This window comes from Mytilus galloprovincialis, chromosome 3 (assembly GCF_965363235.1).
Source record: "Mytilus galloprovincialis chromosome 3, xbMytGall1.hap1.1, whole genome shotgun sequence".
Taxonomy (NCBI): domain Eukaryota; kingdom Metazoa; phylum Mollusca; class Bivalvia; order Mytilida; family Mytilidae; genus Mytilus; species Mytilus galloprovincialis.
In genome coordinates this window covers 41,546,486-41,571,673 of record NC_134840.1, presented here as the reverse complement: position 1 = coordinate 41,571,673, position 25,188 = coordinate 41,546,486, and the positions used below count along the sequence as shown (strand labels likewise).

The following is a 25,188-nucleotide window of genomic DNA, read 5'->3' as shown; positions in this document are numbered from 1 at the left end:
ACAAAGGCTATATTTGTATAATATTAAAATCAAGAAAAGCAACCGAATGACTGTAAAGGAAAGGAGGGAAAAGTTTCGAAAACAGTCACTTAAATGATATTTCTCCAGTCCAATGACTTTTATCAAAGTATAACATCATCTAACGGCTGTCATCCAGTCATTGGGTAGCTGTAGTACTAAAATAAATATATCTTGTCATTATTTAATCGTTTACAAAATATGTCCTTAATTTTCGAAGGGACAAGGTGGTGCTTTCCGTGGCTAAAAAGGATGGAATATTATGCCGATAGTGTCTTTTATAAAACTGATTCCAATTTCTTTTTACGTTAGCAGTTATTCAAGCGAAACAGTACAATCGATACTTTGTGAGAATGCTCCTCTATTTTGACAAGCTATTTAAATTTAAACATATGAACGTTGTAACTATGTATTTATAAATATAGTTATTGTATTTATCATTTCTATTTTTGAAATTAAAATAGATCCGTCAGTTAAACCATGTTGGACGTTTTTGTTTGCTTTGTATGCCAAAAAGATTCATTACCAATAATATACCATGGGATCAATGTTGTCTAAATCATATTGGTTTCCTTCGTTACGGGAACCAGTTTCATACAAAATATTCTAACATGATGTCCTTCAAACGCTTTGAGTACACACCCGTGGTAAAATATGAATATATTGCCAGTGCTGTTCCGATTGTACTCCCACGTCATATGCTTTTTTATGAATGAGATACCAGACGTCATAGAACAATGACGTTAGAATGTAAGCATTTTACGGGAAAATACACGCTTGTGAATCCGAAAATCATCACAAGGAAACATACACAAATGATGCTAAAATGTGGCAAAATCCCTTTATTGTACATCATATAAGACATATAAATAAATTATCATTCAAATTCATCCAAAACTGTCTAAATACATTATTTTAAATAGTTTAAGCATGTCACTAATGCAGTTTGCTCCGTTCTTTTACGCTAGTTTATTAGTGCGTTTATTTATGGGAACGGCAAATATTTGCCTACACCTAGAGCGCTTCGATCCAAAATAATTGCCGTATGTGTCCTATCAGAATCGAAATAATTCATGGGGGCTTGAATATATCTAGATTTTACCACGGGTTGTCCCTTTATGCCGATATTTTACCCCTCGCTATCGCTCAGGGGTAAAATATTTGTCATAAAGGGTCAACCCGTGGTAAAATCACGATATATTCAAGCCCCCATGAATTATTTCTTAAGTAATGCTTGGCTTAGACGGTGGAGGTAGGTACATTACCGGTTCTGTTTGTTTAAGCAATTAGTATTTAATATTGAAAGGTATTATCATGTGTACAAGTCCATAACACTGAGGGCCCTCATGGGGTTTTTGATTATGTGATTATTTGGCCGTTTTTTTAATGATTATTTGATTATTAAGCCAAATATTTCATGATTATTTGATTACCTAGGACTGTATTTTTAGTTTATGATTATTTGATTACTAAAGATAAGCAAATATTTAATGATTATGTGATTATATTGGCAAAAAAATGGTGATTATGTGATTACTAGGACCCCCCATGAGGGGCCTCAACACTCGTAATGTAAGCGTTGGAAAAGGACTTGGGAATGTTCAAAATATGCTGTAATCGATCTAAAGGTCTAAATCTTTTTTAATTTCTTTATTTTGGTATACCGTTGTCCTTCCGTCCGTGGTCAACACTTCGGACAATATTTCAAAAATGTTTTGACAAATTTTCATGAAAATTTGGGGAATTGTTTATATCTATTGACGTAAGCCACCATTAGAGTTTTTTTTTCATTTAAGATTTTACGCATCCGAGTTGTAGGATATTATTCATTCGGGCTCTCAAGGTACAACTCTTCAATAAAATTTGTAATTCTAGGTTACAAGATTTTGTTTTTGTTTTATTGTTTCGTTTTTTCAATCAAGCCGAACATTTCCTGAAATTTTGTCAGTTTGTGACCTTTTATAGATTACGTTATAGATTTTGTTAATTGTTGAAGGCTACCTATAGTTGCTTACATTTACGTCATTTGGTCACGAGGTTAATAGTTGCCTTATTGGGAACCATACCACATCTTCTTATTTTAATATCAAAATCAATGACATTCTTTTTGTTCACAGAAAAAAATGTCGATTTCATCAACATTTCTTACATCAGAAGATATGTCATATTGCATGAGACAGTAAATAAATATTTTTGTATTTGCTTGTAGGAAGAACAGCAATCTTATATAAGATGAAATACAACAGAAATGTTCAGACAATACCAACGATTGGATTTAATATTGAAACCATTACTCCAGTTGAAGGGATCAATTTTACAGTATGGGACATCTCCTTTCAGGAAAAAAATGATTCCTTTGTGGGTACATTACTTTTCAAACACAGAAGGTATGCCTATTTTTGACATTTTTGCCTATTATGTCTATATGTTTTATTCACACATCGTTGTCAATATAGTGGAATTTCATGCGACTGTCATACAAGTGAGAGGTATAGCTAGCCATTAATCCACCATGTTCTACATAAGAAAATGCCTGTACCAAGTCAGGAATATGACAGTTGTTATCCATTCGTTTGATGTGTTTGAGGTTTTGATTTTTCCATTTAATTACGGGCTTTTCATTTTGAATTTTCCTCGGAGTTCAGAATTTTTGTGATTTTCTTTTTAAGTATTTGTATTTTGGCTCAATTGAGTTTCTGTAGGATTCTTACGCAAAACTGTACATTTTCCGTAATCCTGAAACAATATATTTTTTGTAAAATGTATGTGTCAGATCTATGTAACCACTCTAAATTGTAAAACTAACAAACTACATATAGATATGATTTCACTGAATAAATTCCCTGGTTATCCAGTGACTAATCAACAGGGATACTCGTCCAACTGCTGTAGGTCGAGTAATTTGTCAAAACAGCAAAGACAAGTGCAATAAATATATAATCTAGGGAAAAAAAGAAAAGAAAAAAGGATTCTTACGCAATGGTTCATTCTGGTAACTTTAAATCTTTAAGGAATGTCGTGTCACACTTACTTTTATTAATTCTGGCTAACTTAAATTCTTTACACTTAATATGAAAAGGTATTACCAAGAAGATTACATGTATTAAACTGTTGATGATAGGAAGCTTTACCTTGACTGGAATGGTTTATTTCAGAAAGTCATTTTAATCTTTGCTGTGCTTACTGTTGAGAATTTACACATAAACATATTACTATCCTGTTATGTTTACTATTCTGAGGTTAATTTTGTAGGGATCATATACGTTGTTGATAGCAATGATGGAGAAAGGCTGAATGAAGCGAAAGAGATATTGCATCGTATACTTAACTTTGAAATATTGAAAGAAGTACCACTGGTTGTTATGGCTAATAAACAGGACCTTCCTAGTTTGTATTTTATATCTCGGTTCGTTCCTCCGGAATTGTTCAAACAGTAGACTTTACAATTAGTTGTTGCTTCTTGTGCATTTTGAAGTACATTGTAAGAGCAAACGTTGATCAATATAAAGTAAAAATAAGTGAATGACTTCCTGCCTTTAATATTTTTCAGAGCTAAGTACTTTTAAAAATCCGACTCTGCGTGTCAGTCGAGTACAAACAAATCAGGGTAATCTCATTAACATGCTTTTGTCCTAAATACTCGAGTAATATTTGTTGTTGACGTCCAAAGACATCAATCAGTAAATCAAATATGGCAATAATAGTGTGTTCGACCCAGAGCCTGATTAAAACAAAAACATCTAGAAATCAGTCTATAAACTGTGAATCTACAACGCCATCAAAAACGGGGACTGTCTCAGGTTGCTCGTAAGGTTATTCATGTCAAGTATACATTCGATGAAAGCCGTACTTTTATCATTACAATAAACATATTTTTAAGGGTTATTTCTATGTTTCAAACAACCTTTTCAAAAAGTTGTTGTTATAATGGTATTCCATGCAACTGTTCAACAAGTGAGAGTTTTAGCTAGCTATAAAACCAGGATTAATCCACCAGTGTCTACAAAAAGAAATGCTTATACCAAGTCAGAAATATGAAAGTCGGTTTCCATTCGTTAGATGTGCTTGAGCTTATGATTTAGCCATTTTATAAAGGATTTTTTTCCGTTTTAAATTTCTCTTCTAGTTCGGTATTTTTGTTATTTAACTTTTTGACAGGCAATGAAAATGAAACTATATTTCAAATTCAATAATAATCCATCATATTTTTTTTGCAGATGCTATTTGTCCGTCAGAAATTGCAAATGTTTTGAATTTGCATGAAGTGAGGGACAGACGTTGGTTTATAAACGGTGCAAGTGCCCCAACCGGGAATGGCCTAAATGACAGCATGATAGCAATGGTAGAAGCCATCAAGAAATAAGCGGCTGTGTGTTTGTCATTAAAGGTGACCATAATTGATCCACAACGATAGAAGGAATAAAATATACTAAAACCAACACAATAGTCACTAAGAACACATCACTAAAGCCAATGATGAAATAAATGCTTACAAATGCCGCTGAAAGAATCCAACAAAAAAATCCTAAATTGAAAACAAACTGGACGAATGGGATAGCACATCCTATTGTTTTACGGAGATGTTTTATACAGAGCTCGGAAATGTAGATACGATCCGGGTAATCTTATCTATCTTTAAAATGCACTTAATAAAATAAACACTAAATCAACACTGTACTTAGATCTTTGAGTATTTTTTTTATTAGTATAGATATCGATTTTACTATCAATAAATATATTCGCACATTCACGTTTCCAAAATCTTTCAATACCTGGTTTTTAGCAGTGTATAAGGTTATGTGTTTTCCGACTGTTACTGACGTCTTAACACTAAATCCATAGGATGTTGGATGTGTTCCGAATGATATTTAAGTCGAAGATTTATTTTCTGCAATTATAATTGGCGTTTGAATACTAAGTAACTGTCACTTAATGATGCTATTTGTATTTGGCAATAATACGTAATTTTAATGCGGCGTAAAACACTCACCAATCGATCAATCAATATGTTAATTATGAGGAACCTTTAACACAACTTTAGTCGGTATAATAACACTATTTGATTGTCATTCGTATTTGTACTCAATAACTACATATTGGAAGATATGAAGGGATTTACTGTTGATAACGACATATACATTTTTTTTTCAAAAAGAAATCATGATTAGTTTTTTTTCCGTTCATGCAGATGCATAGTAAATGTATATCCCATTGCATTATAGAACGTTTTCTGATAGATGGTCAAAAGTTAAAAAAACACCAATCAAGAGAATATACCGTGTGCATGATTTTTTTGTTTTATTTACTGATGTCGTTTCTATATTCATATGTTTCATAATATCATACACCTAGAAAATAAAACAAAAATGAAAAAAAAAAACCACACATTTTATAAAATTGGCCCAAAGCACTTTTCTGTGATTTATCGTCATCAAGAACTTAAAAAGTCGCCTATAAGATCTGAAACAGTTGAAGAGCTATATGACAAAATAAGTCTGAAAAACAATAGCCAAATCCATCTAAGGTCACTTTCCCTGAGAGAGTGAACATCATAGTGTCTTTATATACTTTTGTTAATTTATCAACGAATAATTTAAGATAAAAATGTTATGGACTAAATTACGTCAGTATCAAAGTACTGCCTAATACTTAGTTAATGATACACTCGGGGACCGATTGTCAACAGCAGCGGTATCGACCAAGTGCTGGAAAAATGAAAACAACATTTTATAGACTTCATGAATCCAACGCGCTATCCTGGATTTATCTTCACCAGAAACGTACAATGATTTCTGAAGAAACATCATAACACCTCAATCCTTGCCACTAAAAAGAAAAAGATGTTTTGGGGTGAAAAGATAATCCCGCCTGCTGAATCTCTAAAAAAAAGCTTCTAAAATCAGCGCTTAAAATGTTCAGGAATAACTAACTTCATGAAAATTAACTGTATTACTCCATGAATAAAATGGAATGTTTATCATAATTATATATAGGGTGTAATAATCAAACAATCAGTGGAACCTCATAGAAGCGACTTCATTGAAATCACATATTAGTGGGTTGACAATTTGTCATGAGATATTCACGTTTTCAAAGAGCCATAATTGTATGTTAAACGTATAGTTTAGCGATTTTTTTTTTTTTTTTATCTCCGATCCAAATGCAAAGATAATTAAACACAATAAATTATAAAATGCATATGCATTTATGATTAATTTTGTAAAAAAAATAATAGGCAACAAACAACTAGTTATTTTTACTTAAGGCTGATGCGGCTTATTTGTAAAGTTCGCACCTTTAGCGACGTATGGACTAATAAGGAAACTGATTATCTTTATAAATAGACAATAAATCATTATGCATTAAACTTTATACCTCCAATAGGAAGAGATCGTTCATAATTGAGGATTTTACATCCTGAAAGTATCATCACATATTTAACAGAAATACAAAAATAAGTTTTACATAAATAGTTCAGATGATAATATGAAGTATGGGAATTTGTTCATCAAAAAAGAACCCATTGACGATTCTTCTGCTTGGTTTAGATGATGCAGGTAATATATAAAACATAGCCAAATACTTCAATCAGTCTGAACTGAACCAAATATTTCAGCACGTCATTGATAACTATGCATTAATATTTGAACTAAAAGACTTATTACAATTACAGGGAAAACGACATTGTCGTACAAGATTCAAAATAGAAATAGTTTGACGATGCCAACTATAGGGTTTAACATTCACACAATACATCCATTGAAAGGAGTTCACTTTAATTTGTTCGATATTGGTGGCGGCGAAAAAGTAAAAGTAACATGGAAGCAGTATTACAGAGATGCAGCGGGTGAGTGCCATGTGATGGATTGTTTTCCAGCTTTCATATTTTAACCAAAAAAAAAAAAAACAACTGCAGATAATCAGTTACGAGCAATGTTTTTATTTTTGTAAAATGATCATATGAGTCAGCAGTAAAATCTTGAATTCAACGCAATAGACCCAGTTTTTACTTGAGAATGATTAAAGATTACTATATTAGATCAAAGTGTTCCACCTAAATACTCATTCAATTGAGACGTTTTTATCCACAATTACTTGATCTGCCATTGTTCAAAGTTGCCGTGTTTCTCTTGGAATGATTACTAAAGCTATCTGCTCAGAAATTAACGAACAAATTCTTTTTTGCATTTTTACAATTAATTTTTCCATCTATTAAGTTTAGAAATTTTTATTGCAGGTATTTTATTTGTCGTTGACAGCATTGATAAAGGGAGACTACAGGAGGCAAAGGAAGCCCTACATCAGTATATAGTGAACTGTGAGACAGCGGCAAACATTCCAATAGGAATTCTAGCTAATAAACAGGATGTTCAAAGTATGTAAGTTTTATTGAGTGGGGCATTATATATTTTCATGAATTATTTTAAAATGGACAGTGTAGCATAAGAGCATGGTTTGCCCTCCATCGTGGGCTACGTATATGGAAAAACTTCATATTTTTCCACATTTTGAATGTTTGAAGTAATTATGCACACTTTACAAATTGAATTGGTTTAGAAAAATAAAAAAAATACAATTATATATTTTTCTTTCGTCTAGAGTGTTCTTCTGGATTTACCTATATCAGGAACGCTCAAAGCCTAATATTTTTAACAACATAGATGTATAAAAACAGAAACAAATTGAATAGGAGCTATATGAACACAAGGACATAAAGGAAATAACCAAATGCATGTCAGGTCAACTTTGCCTGAAGAAGTTGAAACTTTAGTTCTCTATAATTGATAAATTAATACACGGATGATCTTAGAAAGGTTTGTCATAAATCTTGCAAGTACCTAAGTACTGACGACTGAGTTGATGATACCTCGGGAACTGATAGTCCACCAGCGTTGGTATCGAACAAATGCAATAAATTAAAAAGAAAGAAACAACACTTTATAAATTGCATACGCCCAAAGCGCTTTTCTGAACTAACTTTCACCAGGCACACACGAAGGCGAATATTTGAAAGACAAGGGTGCATAAAAATTGAAACAGTTGAAGAGCTGTATGACAGAAAAGGACCAACATAAATAGCCAAATCCATCCTAATATGTTTGAATTTAGTTACGCTTATTTAAGTACCTCTTACGATGAACTTAATTGTCTAAGCAGCTATAAAGGTAATGCAACCATATTAAAAGAAGAAGCAATTTAATCATTTTGATGCAGTTTTAACAGAATTAAAGTAGACTCTTAAGCCAAATGGACGAATCTTCAAAATATTAAAAAAAAAAAAAAAGAAAAAAAAAGGAAGATATTACTGGTCCACCGAACTTATCATATCTAACATGATAAAAAAAACTTCCTTATTGGTGCTATTTTTATAATCTGTTAAGCCAAATGGACGAATCTTCAAATATTAAAAAAAAAAAAAAAAAAAAAAAAAGGGAAATATTACTGGTCCATCGAACTTATCATATCTAACATGATAAAAAAAACCTTCCTTATTGGTGCTATTTTTATAAAATATTGTGAGTTGTTTTCTGATTAATGAGCTTTACAAAACAATGAACTGAAACTTATTGCAGTGGGAAGAAGAGCAAAAATATTAAAATACAAGATATAGATGACTTCGTCGAACAATGTAAGATATGACCATAACAAATTGACGTCTCCCAATTTAAATAAGGAAGCAGTTGATGTTGATTAATATAGGAAGATTGTCATAGTATTTACCTTATATAAGTTATTTATTAACCTCCAGTACACCTCTTTCGAATCTTTTGAAGACACGGGTTACGCACAAAATCGTTTTACACGAAACATAATTTTAGAAGTATGATAAATCGTTTGTATCAAAGCAAACTAAGAACTCCTTTCTTTTCCAGATGCCCTAAATAAATCTGACATATCATGTGAACTGGGTTTACATCAGCTCACAAACAGAAAATGGTTCGTAAATGGCGTTAGTGCAAAAACTGGAGATGGATTACTTGAAAGCATGAAATTGATGTCAGATACAATAAAAAAGAAAAAATCGTCAAGATAGTATAGTATGTGCGATATATTGCTAAATACAGTACGATTTAACAAGGTCAAAGATCAGAGGATACTGACGACAAATTTAAAATTCCTCATTGAAAGCAACTTGTGACATAACGATTTTGATGTACGAAAATACAATACATAGAGCTATTTATATTTTCTTTTGAAGATAACGTAACAATCAAATAGAAGAACGTAGCTCGTCGATGTTGTTTGAACCTATTGTCAATATTTATAGATGCAATGTTTACTCATCTGTAGAGTAAAAGGAATGTAATATGTTTTTGTTTTATAACAATTAAGTGTTTCCTAAACTATAACAGAAATAAATAGTACGATGTATGAATATTATTAACGGAAGGCAACAGAAACCTATCTATATATATTTCAGCTGTTTGAAAGACTATTTCTTAGTTTTAAACATTATTTTGATCAATAATTTATTTTAAAGAAATCTGAACATTAATAAATGCGACTGTTGTCGCCTTTGGAACAGATACTTCTTATCTATATTATAGCTAAATGCGCATAGAGTACACAATCATATTTAGTCGGCTTTGGATTTTGAACCTTATGGATTATTTTGTTTTCAATTTGGTTCATACTGCATGAATTCCTTGCCATTGACGGTTTACAAAATTTGTTACATCAGTATCCAGATACATATTATTTAATTTTGACCACAAAAGATATATATGAACACTGACGTTCTTTTTCGATCGTATATATAGATATATGTACAATCGTAAGACAGGAACGTCTTATTAACAGGATGTGTATTTCATATGATATAATATTTGTGTTATTTAATACTGTTTAAGGTTGTAAAATGTTGTTAATCAATACAATTAAAGATTGTTTTATTTAACCTTGATTTTGAAAACACGATAATTTTTTTTATTTTAAAGCCAACCATGTTAAATTACGACAGGGTGCACCAATCATTCTTATATTCATAACACTACAAAGCCTTCTTTAGGTGTACTATCATTGACAATACCGTTCTTTACACACTATGCCTGTTTTCATGTCGTTACGACTTTAGATATTACTTTTTTATATCATACAAAACAAAGTATTTAATTGTAATGACGGTTCGTATGTCAATGAATGTAATCTTTGTACACCTAGTAATTTTTTTGGTCGGGGATTTCGTTGCCATAAATTATTTATAAAGGCAACAGTAGTATACTGCTTTTCGAAATTCATAAATCGATTGAGAAAAAAAACAAATCCGGGTTACTAAAAGAAACTGAAAAACACATCAAATATAAGAGGAGAACTATGACAGAACAGAAACACAACACTAAAATTTAACACACACTGAAACGAACTATAATATAACAATTTCCAGTTTCCTTACTTGGTACACGACATTTTTAGAGAAAAAAAATGGTGGATTGGACCTGGTTTTGTGGTTAGCCAAACCTCCCGCTTTTATAGTAATGTTAAATATAACATTAAAATGACAACATTACATTACAGGACTACAATACAAGTAATTGGGAGAACATATAGGACAGAGTAACAGTCGAAGTTTTTTTTAACACAGTAAAACATTTTTTATAATCAACCTCTGTCATTGGCATTTTCATTTTAACGGTAAAGGATCAAATACAGGATCTCCGAAATTTCTATCATTTGTTACGAGGAAATCATTATTTCAATCGAACATGTGTCTTTGTTCATGACACATATTATGAAATACAAAGGAGTTGAAATGATCAAATACTTTCGAACTGACGGAAACAAAAATACATAATCTAGAATGTGTGTTCTGTCATAAACAATGGCTTCATCGTGCGAATCGACGAGATCATGATACATGTAACTGATCTTAGCTGTAGAAACAGTTGGTGCGACCTCGATAAAATCTTTATCAATAATATTCATGACTACAATGATAATGAATTTATAGGAGTCACATCCACTGTGTCTACTGTAAACATGAACTCGTCGGTTAGTGCAATGAAGACACTTTTAAAGATTGATATTGTTGGTTTATTCTTTACACCTTCGAGGTATTAAAATCATTTCAGTGTTTATTTAAAGTTAAATTAATTTTTCAAATCTCTTCTGTTTAAAATTGTCGAAACTTCCGTTTAAGATTTCTGTGGTAAACTATCTATTCTATAGTTAGGACTATTTTATAATAAATACCCTTTTGTACAAGAATACTTTCTCTATAGAAGTATAGATCTGCTGGTTATAGATTTTTTTTATAACTTTCATTATTGTGACGACGCGCTATGAAATTCAGATTGATTTATAAATGAAGTTGTATATAAATTTTTGGTCATAAACACAAATCTTTTAAACAGTTCGACGAGTGCGTCAATGTTACAGTAGTCTGTTTACTGTAAGTTACTAAGCTTGGCCCGATTCATCTGTCATTTATGGAAACTAATTTACCACTTTCTGAGACATTCATTTTTATTTCACCATCAGACATGGAGCTACATTTGTTACTAAAGGAAAACTCTCAAATTAAAGAAATTTGAAATGATATACTGAAACTTTCTTATAATCAATTAAACGACTGCTTTTCTTAGACATGTGATTTTTTATGGTCAAACTTTTTAATTGTTAACGGACATTTTGAGATGTTTTATTGTAAAAAAAATGTTTTTTAAATAAATCAACATTCAAAATTTAGAACTTCATGAACATGCACAGGAAGCTGAATTATTGCACATCTATGTACTACTTAAAATTGTACTTCGATCTGTTGCGTCCTTAAAATGTTCTGACCGTCCTAAGATTTAATGTACGGAAATGTTTCGGAAAATTAAGTTCAAATCCGAATTGAATGTTTATGACACACAAAAAGAGAAACCAGAATTTATTGATGACCAAACGTATGTACACGTTGGGGCGATTTAGAGCTTTTCAGAAGGAGTGAGATTCCACCCTTGTTGAAAGCCTTGTGGAGACCTCTAGATTTTTAAATTCCCTTCCGTTTTTCTCATGGATGGAGTGTGGTCTCTCTGTAAATTGCCACATATCTTTTCATTTTCTCTGTGTGTGCCATTGCAAGAAATAGTTTTGCTCGTTATTTTGTCATATTAAAAAAAATTCTCAACAAAATTTTCCCGTTTAAACTGTACAAGAAAAAAGTTTGGCATGTGAAACGGACGAAGACATATTCTAACAGAAGTACAAATACCAGTCCTCTCTTTTGTGTATACATATGAGAAAACATTTCAAAGTTATTGATTGAATTCAAATCCATCACACATACGGTACACATACGGTACACATTGTAGTCCGAAAAAATAAAGGACTTTATTCCTATCAAACACCTTTTTAATTGTTTACCAGTATATTTCTTTTAGTTTTGGGTAAACTTATAAAGGAAATAATACTATTAAGACGTCCTTCCATAAATCTTTTTTTTTCTGTTCTGACTTTGAAGAAATGACTACTTTTCGCCCAATCGAAATGGTGCATGGACATATTTTGTTTCAGATTATTAGAATTATTTTCAATATTATCGGTATTAAACATGATTATCGACACATGGAAGTTTGTCAGCATTGTCAATCTTTTTAACGTTAAAGTACCAATAGTTCGGTCACTACTCAATTAAGTTTGTCGATAACGTAGCTAATTTTGACGGTAAAGAAACATCAATTCGATCACTTCTCTGTTACGGGCTGTACATGCATGAAGTCATTTGCTTAACAACAATGGGGATATTTGTGTCGAAGTTTAATAATTTTTCTTTTTATTTGTTACATGGTAAAGAACCTTTAAAGGTTATGGTGCTTGGTTTAGATGCGGCAGGTAGGTGTATTTGTTTAAATAAAATTGTAACTGTAGAAACGACAACTGTATGTCCTTTTAAAAGATGATATTTTTTTTTTCATTTCTTTTTTTATATGTTATGTTAATATGTTATGTTTAAGTCTCCTTTTAGTAACTATATGCTAAACTGTTTTCTGAAAAAATGACAAACGCCGCAAATGGATATAAATGGATGTTTTTCAGCTCATGTTAAACAGTGGGATTCAAACTCCAAAGCTGCAACCATGTTTTACCAAATCTTTAATTTATTTGTTGTTTGTTAATTTCTTTGTTTGTATGATGAAATAATTCATCTTTGTATTAAACATATAAATATGGATGTACATATACATAAATGAGTTACAAGACGTATACGTGTATATTTGAAAATACACACAATTTGTAAGTTTAGAATTTTAACAACATTTGTACGGAAATTGTTGCATTTAACTTTATTTACTTTCCAAGTTTATAATTATTTTGCTCTGTTTTTAAACATATTTTTATTTCCAAGGAAAAACTAGATTGTTATACAAGTTTAAAAACGTGGATCACAAGACTACATTACCCACAATTGGATTTAATGTTGAAACTATCAACGCATCTAAAGATGTTAAATTTTCTTCTCTGGAAGCATTATTGTATTAACGTTTCAGGTTTGACATATGTATGAGAAAAAATTTCAACATACTTGAACATAGTAACATATCAAAAAATGAGAAACGGAACACAGCAAAGGGGTATCCAACTTATAGGTCGAAAACAAACTGACAAGTTATAGCAAAAAAACGAAAGATGTCGAAAAGACAAACAACAGTAAACAATACACAGCCTTGAAAATTAAAAAACACCACAAAAAACTGGGGTTACCTTAGGTGCTCCGGAATTAATGCAGATCCTGTTCATCATGTGACACCCGCTGTTGAGGTCAAATATATAACTAAAATTGTCAAATATGATAGATTAGGAAAAATTTAGAGGAGAAAAAGGTTACATACCACAACATGATTTGAACATGATTAAACACTACGTATTCTGTTCAACTCTAAAACTGCAAACTTATTTAGACAGTGAAGTAAGAAATCAGATTTATGTTTATATATTTATTTAACAAGAATTGCATATTTGAAAATGAGATTTTAAAATAATAATTTGAAATTGTGTTTTTAAATTTCACCAGTGTGGCGCCATTACCTTCATTTATAGTAAAAGCAAAACTATAGTTCAAACAATCGGGGAAACCAAATACAAGAATTACAGATTAAGATTTATGGATGTTTTTCAGCTCATGTTAAACAGTGGGATTCAAACTCCAAAGTTGGTCTAGATGCTACAGGTTAAGCATTGACTATAAAGGGCCGTTTGCCGTTGAAACAAGTTGGCTAGGTTGTTATAACTAGATACTTAGTCATCATAACGAGTTACCCAGTTTTAACTATGATAAGGAGGTAACTTGGTAGTTGTTGCGGTTACCCAAGCCATGATTAATTTATACCTTGTATTTATCGGCTAGCCGCTACCTTATAAAACAAATGCTAAAGAGAGATGATAATATATTTTTGTAATTGCAGCGTTATATACGTTTATTGTTTCGTTATGTTTCTGTTTTGATTGTTTTACTATTTAATTTGTATCATCTTATCTTATTGAACTGCGAATTGAAATAAAATTTATACATAGACCAGATACATAGAAAAGATTTGTACAAAACACGATTTAACATCCCAATGAATAGAGTAAAACATTGATTATGAAATTGTAGTTATTATATTTGATGCTAAAGGCCGTCTCGGAATTTGTTAAGTGCCAGTTCAATAGAGCATGATACTAGTAGTGTTAAACCTTCATGTACTAACTGTTTAGATACTGAAGTGTAATTTCAACAGAGCATGCTACTAGTTGTAACTGTACAGATACAGTACAATCTCAATTGAGCATGCTATTAGTAGAGTAGAGCATGACAATAGCAGTGGGAAACCTTCCAGTTACTGTTAAGATAAAGTGAAAGTTCAATATAGAGCATGGCACTAGCAGGGTAAAACCTTCCTAGTTTTTGGTGGGGTTCGTGTTTCTAATTCTTTAGTTTTCTATGTTGTGTCATGTGTGCTATTGTTTGTCTTTTTCATTTTTAGCCATGGCGTTGACAGTTTATTTTCGATTTATGAGTTTGACTGTCCCTTTGGTATCTTTCGTCCCTCTTTTCTTTTCCAATAGTTATCCAGAAGTTTCCAAAAGTACCAGGATTATAATTTAGTACGCCAGACGCGAGTTTCGTCTACAAAAGACTCATCAGTGACAATCATATCAAAATAGTTACAAAGCCAAACAACTAAAAAGTTGAAGAGCACTGAGGATCCAAAATTCCAAAAAATTGTGTCAAATACGGCTAAGATAATCTATTCCTGGGACAAGAAAATCCTTAGTTTTTCGGAAAATTCAAAGTTTCAATAACTGTTCATATAAAGAGTAAGTTCAATAGTGCATGATACTAGTAGTAAAATAAACTTCCAAAAATAGAGCATGACAACAGTAGTGTAAAAAGTGAAATGACAGAAATACTGAACTCAGAGGACAATTCAAAACGGAAAGTCCCTAATAAAATGTCAAAATCAAAAGTTCAAACACATCATACGGAACAACTGTCTGGTCATATTCCTGACTTGGTACAGGCATTTTATTTGCTAGACAATGGTGGTTTTATAGCTAGATTAATCTCTCACTTGTATGACAGTCGTATGAAATTCAACTACATTGACAACGATGTGTGAACAAAACAAACTGACGTAATAGGTAAAAATTTCAAAAATAGGGGTACAGAAGATAGATAGATAGATAGTTTATTAACGTCTCACCATTAATATATACACAATACAATATTTACATATATCATAAAACATAAATATATATTAATGCCATTCTTAAAACAATTATGAGAGACAAAAAGTAAAATTTCATCAAACAATAAAAGGACTTTATAAAACTATGTACATGCACTTATTTTAATTTCTAAAACAAATTACAAAAATTTTAACAGTCTAAAAAATTTATCGATATAAAAAACGTCTCCTTCTGTCTAAAATAGATTTGCAGGTTTTGGCACATTTGTAAATAACATTAACGTTTTGGCATCCCAACACAAAAGACAGTTTTTCACGGTTCATCAACATGTTAAAGTTCTCATCTACACTGTTTATATATTCATAAAGTTCGTTCCTTAAATCGTCATAAAGCGGACATTCAATTAGTACATGTTCCTCAGCAGTCAACGTTGCGTTATTATCTTATTCAATTTAACAGCGGCTGTACATTTGAGAACTAGTTGTCTAGAAAGATACGACGATCTTGTATAATATATACAACTTTATATACTCCGTAACAAAAGTTTGAGTAAACCTTCTACTGCAGTATTTAGTGTGGTCCGTTGACGTCGTTTTATTTTGTTCTCAATAAAAGTAAGTGTAATTTATAACCGTATTATTTATTTGCTTGCTATCTTCTTTATAAAATATTGCTAACAGGCTACAGCTGAGAAGCAAACTAATAACAGCTGGAATATGTCCGTGTATAAAACTAAATAGAATCGAAAAGTACATAACAAACACAAACACGTGTTGTATTTGATCGATTTCTCTATTCTCTAAACGTATAAATGGTAGGAAGTGGTCCCGTCATAATTTGGGAAATCTGGAAGTTGACATCCGGCATTGATGACAGAATACAATCACGTAGATTAATAATCATGATATAATTTTCAATTAAATATTCACAATATGGGAATGTGCTTATCAAAATGGAGCAAATTTTGGCAACAACTAACAAGTAGTCCGATGCCATTGACGATTGTTCTGCTAGGTCTAACCTCAACAGGTAATTATAGATAATAATTATTGGAAGGATACTTATTTGGCGTCTCAATTTAAGTAAAATAAGAGAACTATTTGTTTTTGCAATAGCATCAACACAGCACAATAATTGTTCAAAGTAGAAACCTTGTTGTCAAATTTGCACCAGCTTACATTAAATATAATAAAGTTACAACAAAAATTTCTTAGCCATTTGATTTATATAACTTATTTCTAATTATTATTATCTGACCTTACCAACGATGTTTCTAATATTTGTAGGGAAAACTACGTTATTATATAAGCTTCAAAATAATACTTCTGAGACATTACCTACTATTGGGTTTAACATAGAGACAGTTAATACATTCAGAGGCATATATTTAACAATCTTAGATGTTGGTTGTGGGGATAAAATCAGACACGAGTGGAAGCGTTATTTCTTAAATGCATCAGGTTAGACATATAACTACTGTATCCAATATCTATTTTCTACATTCGAATACACTCAGGCATGATATTATAATACAAAATTAAAAAGAAAAAATAAGCTTCTTCAATAAAATTGAGAATGTAAATGAGAAATGTGCCAAAGAGAAAAAAAAGAACTAAAGATCAGTCCGAAAGCCACCAATGGGTCTTCAAAACAGCGAAAAAATCCCTAACCCGGAGGCGGGTTTCAGCTGGCCCATAAACAAAAGTATTGTTAGTTCAATGAAAATAAACTCCAAATCTCATAAATGAAACAAACAAGACTAACAATTGCCAGAGACTTCTGACTTGGGACGGGTGCAATATTGCGGCGGGGTTAAATATGTTTTGTGAGATCTCAACCCCCTTTACCTCTAGCCAATGTAGAATAAACAAACACACAGTAATACGTATATAGTAAAACTCATTTTAAGAGAAGTCTCAGTCCGATGTCCGAATATGTAACTAAAGAAACTAAGCAAATTATAAAGATACAAAAATTATCAAGGGACTGCTTGCTGCTCCAAACTTCAATTAAACAGATTGAAAGAGTCTGTCTTCATCATATGAAAATAAAGCACAGTCCCTCTCGTTAGGGGTTTAGTATCATAGCATCATGAAATATATGAGAAGAACGTAACTCGTATCAAGCCAACAACTGGTTTTAGAATAAACGTGTTTAATTCCAATGCAAAGATGCTTCGAAACATGGTTTGATACAGATTCCTGCTCAACATGCAAACGATATTAAACTAAACGAATTCTAATGATTTTACCAAAACAATCGTTCTTCAGCTTTTAGTCTCTGTGTGCACCCATATTTATCGTGTTTCGTGATCTGTGAATTTATACTGTTATGTTAGTTGAAATATTGTATTGTTGATGAAGTAAATTGTAAGAAGTAAAAACCTTTTTTGCAAGCCTCTATGCAATGATTATGTGCAAATTCTGCTTCTATTGATACCAAGTTGAAGTTGATTAAAATCTGATCAGAAATTACCCCAAAATATTTTTTTTTTGAAAAGTTTTATATGACAAGTCAGTGACGGACATTAGTTTTATTGCCATGCACTAACCATGCAAATATGTTAAAACCTTAATGCTAACATATAACAGTTGATAGTGGGTTTTGAAGCGAATTCTTTATTTTAGGCAAAGAACAAGGTTTATTTTTACTTTTTTAGCCATGGCGTTGTCAGTTTACTTTCGATCTATGAGTTTGACTGTTTCTTTTGTATCTTTTGTCCCTCTTTTGTGGCCAAATATTGCCTTGAATTTCAACTTTATCGGTAAATCAATCTAAATGAAATATAAATCTATGATTGCGTTATTTTCATGCTGATATGTACGAGTTAATAAAGATATGAATTTTTAATTAGCTTGAGTGATTATTTAAGATGTCGATATATACCTAATTCGTTTATTTTGTTGTTAATATTATGTGTATTTGTAATTATTATTTGTAATGTTATGATTAAATAGATTTTTAAAAAAGAAAATTTTACAGGTATTTTATTTGTTGTTGATAGCAGCGATATAAAAAGATTGCATTCAGCTAAAGTAGCCCTCCATCGTTACATAGTGAACTGTAAGGAAGCACGAGGTATTCCTCTTGGGGTTATAGCTAATAAGCAGGACCTACCTAGTAAGTCACCATTCTTAAAATAACAATAATGAATGAAAAAAAGTTGCCACTTTCATGGATCTAATGTCAAATAAAGCAGAGGGGTTATCTCAAAACATATGTTTCTATCCAAATTCACTTTCAATAATCTTTCGCATCGGTGGACAATAACTACAAAATCATTTGTTTTCTGTAAAATTATGATAATACTTCCAATCAGTATTTTGGTAAATAAATCTACTATGGATTTTCTCGTTGAATCTACAAATAAAATGTAGTTTAAATGCACGCAAAAATGAAAATGTTTTTAAAAAAAATCTTTTCTTTATTTAATAGATACTTTAACTCCTAAAGATCTTGCATCAGGCCTTGAATTATGTCTGATAGAGGACAGACAATGGTTCATACATGGTATGTGTGCCAAGACAGGCAGTGGAATAATAGAGAGCATCACTTTACTGATAGAAGCAATTAAAAGGACAAATATGATACGAACGTGAAAACGACAACAGCAAATTTTGACTGTCGATTTAAACATATCTGAATATTGTGTTTATGAAATGACGACAACATATTTTAGTGTTTTCAACTGGTCAGGACTCATAACATACTTGTCGAGTGTAAAAATAATAGATGTGTATGAAATGTTTACACTTTGACATGTAACGAGTATTGGAAATGTCGTTATATTAAGGATGTACACCTCTGAAGGAGCCTAACATTTCTGGAATTATAAACTTTTTTTCTTAATCTGATTTTTTTACCGGATTGCTTACGAAAATTGAACATTTTATTACTCTAAAATTACTTATTGTAAGTGCAATTTTTTCACATAGTTATATTTGATTATAACATCTTTAAAATTCATTGATATTTTCCTCTGGCATCACAATTTTTTAAAATAATTCCCGCCAGGAGAATACATCCTTAACACAAAATATTATTGACATAATTGATTTCTTTTGAACATAAGTAAAAGATAGATATTTGATCAGGAGTTGAATAAAGTTGTAACTTTCTGAAATTAATTATCTCCAAATTATGGTTTGTTGGTAAAATATTTACAAAAATATAAGAAAGGATGAAAATTTTAAGGGGAAAATCAAAACCTTGTGGATAAAAAAAAATATAGAGACTACAATTAAAACAAGAAAAGCTTAGGACAAACATCACAAAGAAAAAGGGAGAGAAATTGAGTGTGCGAGAGAGAGAGAGAGATCGAATAACATGAATCCTATCAAAAATTATACATGACAAAAGAAACAGATATAAGCATCCTTGAGTAGTTTTTGTTCGTCGCAAGAATCTACACTAAGAAGAGTGAAAATCTATAAAACTATTCTTACAAGGCTGAGATGAAAATGAAATAATCAAAGAAACGCAAAGAGAAGAATGAAGAATATATTGATAATTTGCAATTTTTAATATATTTAAACAAATAAATTAATGACGTATTCTTTTTACAACAAAATTGAAAATAGAATTGAATGCCAAAAAAAAATAATTTTAAAAAAATCTGTAAGGGTTCCGCGGAACCAAAAGTCTTGCCTACTTTCGCTGTTAATCGCAGGCTCAATAAAAATGAGGAAAAAACATCAATTAAAATATACCTCTTCTTTGATGGTAAGAAGCTTCTGTCCAAGTTCGGTACAAATCCACGATAGTTTATGAATTTAAAAACTTGAACTGCAGACTGTATGTTATGTTTACTGGAAGAAAACTAAGTCCATTTATGAGTATAATACAGATACATAGGTACAAAATTTTAACAAATTTCCTTCTAGATACTAGCTTTTGATCATAAACAAGCTTCTGTCCAAGTTCGGTACAAATCCAAAATAGTATAAGAAAGTTATTATACAATTTTAAAAAACTTTAACCACAGAGTGAATGTGCTGTTTCCTGGCAGAAAATTTAAGTCCATTTAAAAGTAAAATATGGAAAAAATGGATTTATTTTTTTATAAAATAGACATCTGGATACTATCGTATAATCACAAACAAGCTCCTGTCCAAGATTGGTTCAAACCCAGGATAGTTTAAGAAAGTTATTAAAATTTTAAAACCTTTACCACAGAGTGAATGTAATGTTTCCCAGTAGAAAAACTAAGTCCATTTAAAAGTAAAATACAGAAAAAATGGAATTTTTACTTCTGGATACTATCTTATTATCATAAACAAGCTCCTGTCCGTCCAAGTTTGGTAGAAACCCAGTATAGTTTAAGAAAGTTATTAAAATTTTAAAAACCTTTACCATAGACATAGAGTGAATGTAATGTTTCCTAGCAGAAAAACTAAGTCCATTTAAAAGTAAAATACAGAAAAAATGGAAATTTATTTTTACAAAATTTACTTCTGGATACTATCTTATTATCATAAACAAGCTCCTGTCCAAGTTTGGTACAAACCCAGGCTGGTTTAAGAAAGTTATTCAAATTTTAAAAACTTTAACCGCAGAGTGAATGTAATGTTTCCAAGCAGAAAAACTAAGTCCATTTATAAGTAAAATACGGAAAAACGGAATTTGATTTTTACAAAATTTACTTATGGATACTATCTTATGACCATAAACAAGCTTCTTTTTTAGTTTGGTAGAAATCCAGGATAGTTTAAGAAAGTGATTAAAATTTAAAAAAAACTTTAACCACAGAGTGAATATTTGTGGACGCCGCCGCCACCGACACGGACGCCGACGAAACCAATTGCCTTTCTTTTACTTAATTTCCATAAAATGATATTTATATAGCAATCTAGACGATATACACATATTCTTTTTTTTAGTATACAAGAATGTACCTTATTTTTCGTTTCGCCGAGTTCAATATTATACAATAATAAAAAAAATAAAGACATAGTATTAACTGCTAAGAAAACTGTTGTTTATATCTACATCTATATATAGATAATATTGTCGATTTAGGAAAATACCTATTTATTTATTCAGTCGTCATGGTGCAATGTTATTTAACATTCGATACTCCTCGATCTTTAACGCGTTAATCATAGGTTTAAAAATTGCTGTCAAACTTGCCATGCTGGAAGTTAATTGCTGGATAGTACGACTTGGTTGTGTTCAAATGGCATGTATGACGAAATCGCGCTTTAAAATTAACTATAACAGGCTGAGATTTTCTAACAGTTATATTCAATTTCGGAAGGCTGTGAAGAAGTGAACTAGTAGACAAATAAAGTTTACAAAATGGGTTTGTGGTTATCTAAATTGTACGATGTATTTTCTGAATTTTCTGGATCTACACCAGCAAGAATTCTGATGTTAGGATTGGACGCAGCAGGTAATTTAATTTTGTTTTTATATGACTTATTTATATGATTTGTTCTTTCAAATTGCTTTATAAATTTTTTGTATAGAACCACAAATGTCGTGTTAAATTATCATATTTCCGATACAAGCAATTTTGACCTAAAATAGTAGCACTGCAATCCACATGCCATATTTTCAAATATTTTCAATTACCTACTAAGTGTAGTCAATTAAATCGTGAGCTGACGGCTGATTCAATATTCTTTTAGTTCACTTCTTATTATTTCTTTGATTTCAGGAAAGACAACAATTTTGTACAAGATAAAATTAAACGAGAGTGTTCATACAATTCCTACCATTGGATTCAATGTTGAGACCGTCAGTCCAGTGAAGGGTGTCAGCTTTACCGTGTGGGATGTTGGTGGCCAGGAAAAAATCAGACGACTGTGGCAGCATTATTATCAGAATACAGAAGGTAAATTTGTTCAACATTTTACATAATTTCATCCTCTTTCGACGCAAAGAACATTATTGTATTTTTGTTTGTGCATACGACTATATTCATGTTATAAATACGCCATAGAACGGCGTGTTCAAACTCATAACAGTTGAAAATAATTAAATTATTATGTAATGTACAGTAGTGAATGTAATATTATTTAAAAACGTGATCAGAAAACGAATAAATAAAAAAACACACAAACATATTGTTTAAACTTTAGTGAAAAATGCTGAATCTGAAACGTATCTTTTTCGAATTTCAGGTCTGGTGTATATAGTTGACAGTAACGATAAAGAGAGACTTTCGGAAGCTAAAGATGAACTTGATGGGATTCTCAACAGTGATGAAATGAGAGGTGTTCCAGTTGTAGTGTTGGCCAATAAACAAGATTTACCTCGTAAGTTAATAAGTTTGACATTTTCGTCAATCAACAATAATACCAATTTAATTTACATCTAGGTAGAGTTGTTGATTGATAAAGTTTTTTTCAAATATTTTTTAAAACGTCAATGTCGTACGTAGACACATGTATTTGATTTTCATATATTGGTATGTGATAATTTGCAGCATGCCAACATTAAGAAATGGTATATGTATAGTTGGACTTTTTAATCATTTAGAAATAAAATTCTGTACAGATTATTTTCTAAGATATTATTACTTGCATCATAAATAATAGTTGTTTAATAAAATTAAAATAATAATTATTTATTTGACCTGTGATTTTTATATTTTACAGGATCTATGAGTCCATCAGAAGTGGCAGATGGTCTTGGTTTACCGAAAATGACTGGCAGAAAATGGTACATTCATGGAGCGTGCGCAACAACAGGTGAAGGAATCTTTGAGAGCATGAAGGAAATGGCAAACTTAGTGAAAAATAACAAAAAGAATTGACATTTTCCATCTTAACATAAATAATGTGATCTTAAAGATGAAAAAGAGACTCCAGGATCTCCCGACATCCTATCTCCTTGGCACTTCGACATCGATCAGTGTGCAACAGACACTGAAATATCGATCCCAAATTAAATTAAGGAGCAACTTAACCTAGTGGATTGTGCAATATGTTTGATTGAACTGAGAAAGATGAATAACACGAGTGTTATTATTGTGATTTTTAATGTTATACTGTTTTTGTTTTGTTTTGTTTGTATTTAATCATATAAAATAAAAAATATCTTGCATTTCTTTTCTGAATCTTTCATAATTTCACTTTTTTAACTTTAATTTGACTTTATTTTTCATTTCTTTAGTTTTCGACATCATTAATTCTATCGTTCCATAATAATCTGAGTTTTCCCGTGTAGAGGAAATAGTTAACCAAAACATTTCTACTTAAATATATAATGATCAATTTGGAGCGTTAGGCTGAATAATTTAGCTCAAACAATCTGACTGTGTCATTTTTCAGTTTTAGCATAATCGTAATAACATTCCACAGAATTTCAACTTAAAAAAAAGGCAGGGTAAAAATGTATTTCTTCTTACAAAAAAGTGCCTTTTTTCACATTTTACAACTGAAATATATAAGATTAGAATAGATGTTAAACTTTTATGAATCAGAATTTGAAATCGGACACGCATATAATATCGTTATGCAAATAGTAGAACAATCATTATGTTCCGGACCATATGAGTATTTGGACCATACGCGTATGGTCATGACCATATGGGTATATACTCATATGGTCCGACCATACGCGTATGGTCCTACCGTACGCGTATGGTCGGGGTAATTAACACTCTGTTACAGTTTACTTTGAATACTTCTAAACTCTTCATATGGTATGACCGTTCATTAGTTAATTTTACTACCTAGTCAAAATTAAATTATAATAAACACATTTTATACCGATGTCCATTATCGATTTGTTATTACGAGTGAATAGCAATATTTTGACTTGAAAAGATAACTTCCAAAAATTTCTCAATAAACTCTACACAAGAAGTCACTGGCAAGCGCTACATATTTTATTTAAGTTGTTTTGTGAATATGGTGTATTGTAGTGCATATTACGATATTAAAGAACAAAAGGTGTTACTGAAAAGAATCGTGCACAACCATGACGTGCAAATGCAAAAAAAGTTATGTTACCGTGTGGAAGTAAATGTCGCCGTTAGCCTACATGCAAGAATGTAATAAGCGATGAAAATTAACTTTTGCATTAATATTTAATTTTAACGTAGCCTTTTAAATTAATACATTATCATGTATAACCATCATTGTTTTTTCAGACAAAGTTTATTGTATTATTGAAACGTTTGTAATGCATATTTGAAAAAAAAAATATCTATATGGTCAAAATACTCATATGGTCCGGCCCGTTAATAACCATACAAGTATATACTCATATGGTCCGACCATATGAGTATACGCATATGGTCATGACCATACGCGTATGGTCCAAATACTCATATGGTCCGGAACATTATACATTTCCATTGATGGTGGAATGTAAATTATAGTTAGTATAAAGTTTCATGCACTTTAACTCAATTTGTATCAAAATCCCTTGTATTGAATTATGTTCTCCGCACGTTTTATTTCAAACTGAAACTTTTTTTGATGACTAATCAATCAAAATACACATTACGTATTTTAAATTTCTATGATAGTATATCCTTCCTCTTATAATGTTTTCTTGGTCTGC

General features: G+C 31.1%; 2 protein-coding genes across 3 annotated transcripts; both read left to right on the top strand.

Annotated features, from left to right (window-relative positions):
• Nucleotides 1-5,457: 5,457 nt before the first annotated feature.
• On the top strand, nucleotides 5,458-9,931 carry LOC143067959 (uncharacterized). Of its 2 annotated transcripts, none has more exons than XM_076241627.1 (4): nucleotides 5,458-6,575; nucleotides 6,692-6,865; nucleotides 7,256-7,397; nucleotides 8,892-9,931. In XM_076241627.1, exons 1-4 carry the CDS (start codon nucleotides 6,512-6,514, stop codon nucleotides 8,902-8,904), a joined length of 393 nt encoding a protein of 130 aa, XP_076097742.1. In that variant the 5' UTR covers nucleotides 5,458-6,511; the 3' UTR covers nucleotides 8,905-9,931. The 2 variants fall into 2 exon arrangements, with proteins under 2 accessions (XP_076097742.1, XP_076097741.1); XM_076241626.1 differs by having other exon boundaries at nucleotides 5,494-6,575; nucleotides 7,256-7,393.
• Nucleotides 9,932-21,869: 11,938 nt separating this feature from the next.
• LOC143067958 (uncharacterized) lies at nucleotides 21,870-23,724 on the top strand. The gene is made up of 4 exons (XM_076241625.1): nucleotides 21,870-22,063; nucleotides 22,331-22,507; nucleotides 22,797-22,931; nucleotides 23,274-23,724. The coding sequence occupies exons 1-4, from the start codon at nucleotides 21,970-21,972 to the stop codon at nucleotides 23,429-23,431; spliced, it is 564 nt and encodes a 187-aa protein (XP_076097740.1). The 5' UTR covers nucleotides 21,870-21,969; the 3' UTR covers nucleotides 23,432-23,724.
• Nucleotides 23,725-25,188: the final 1,464 nt, after the last annotated feature.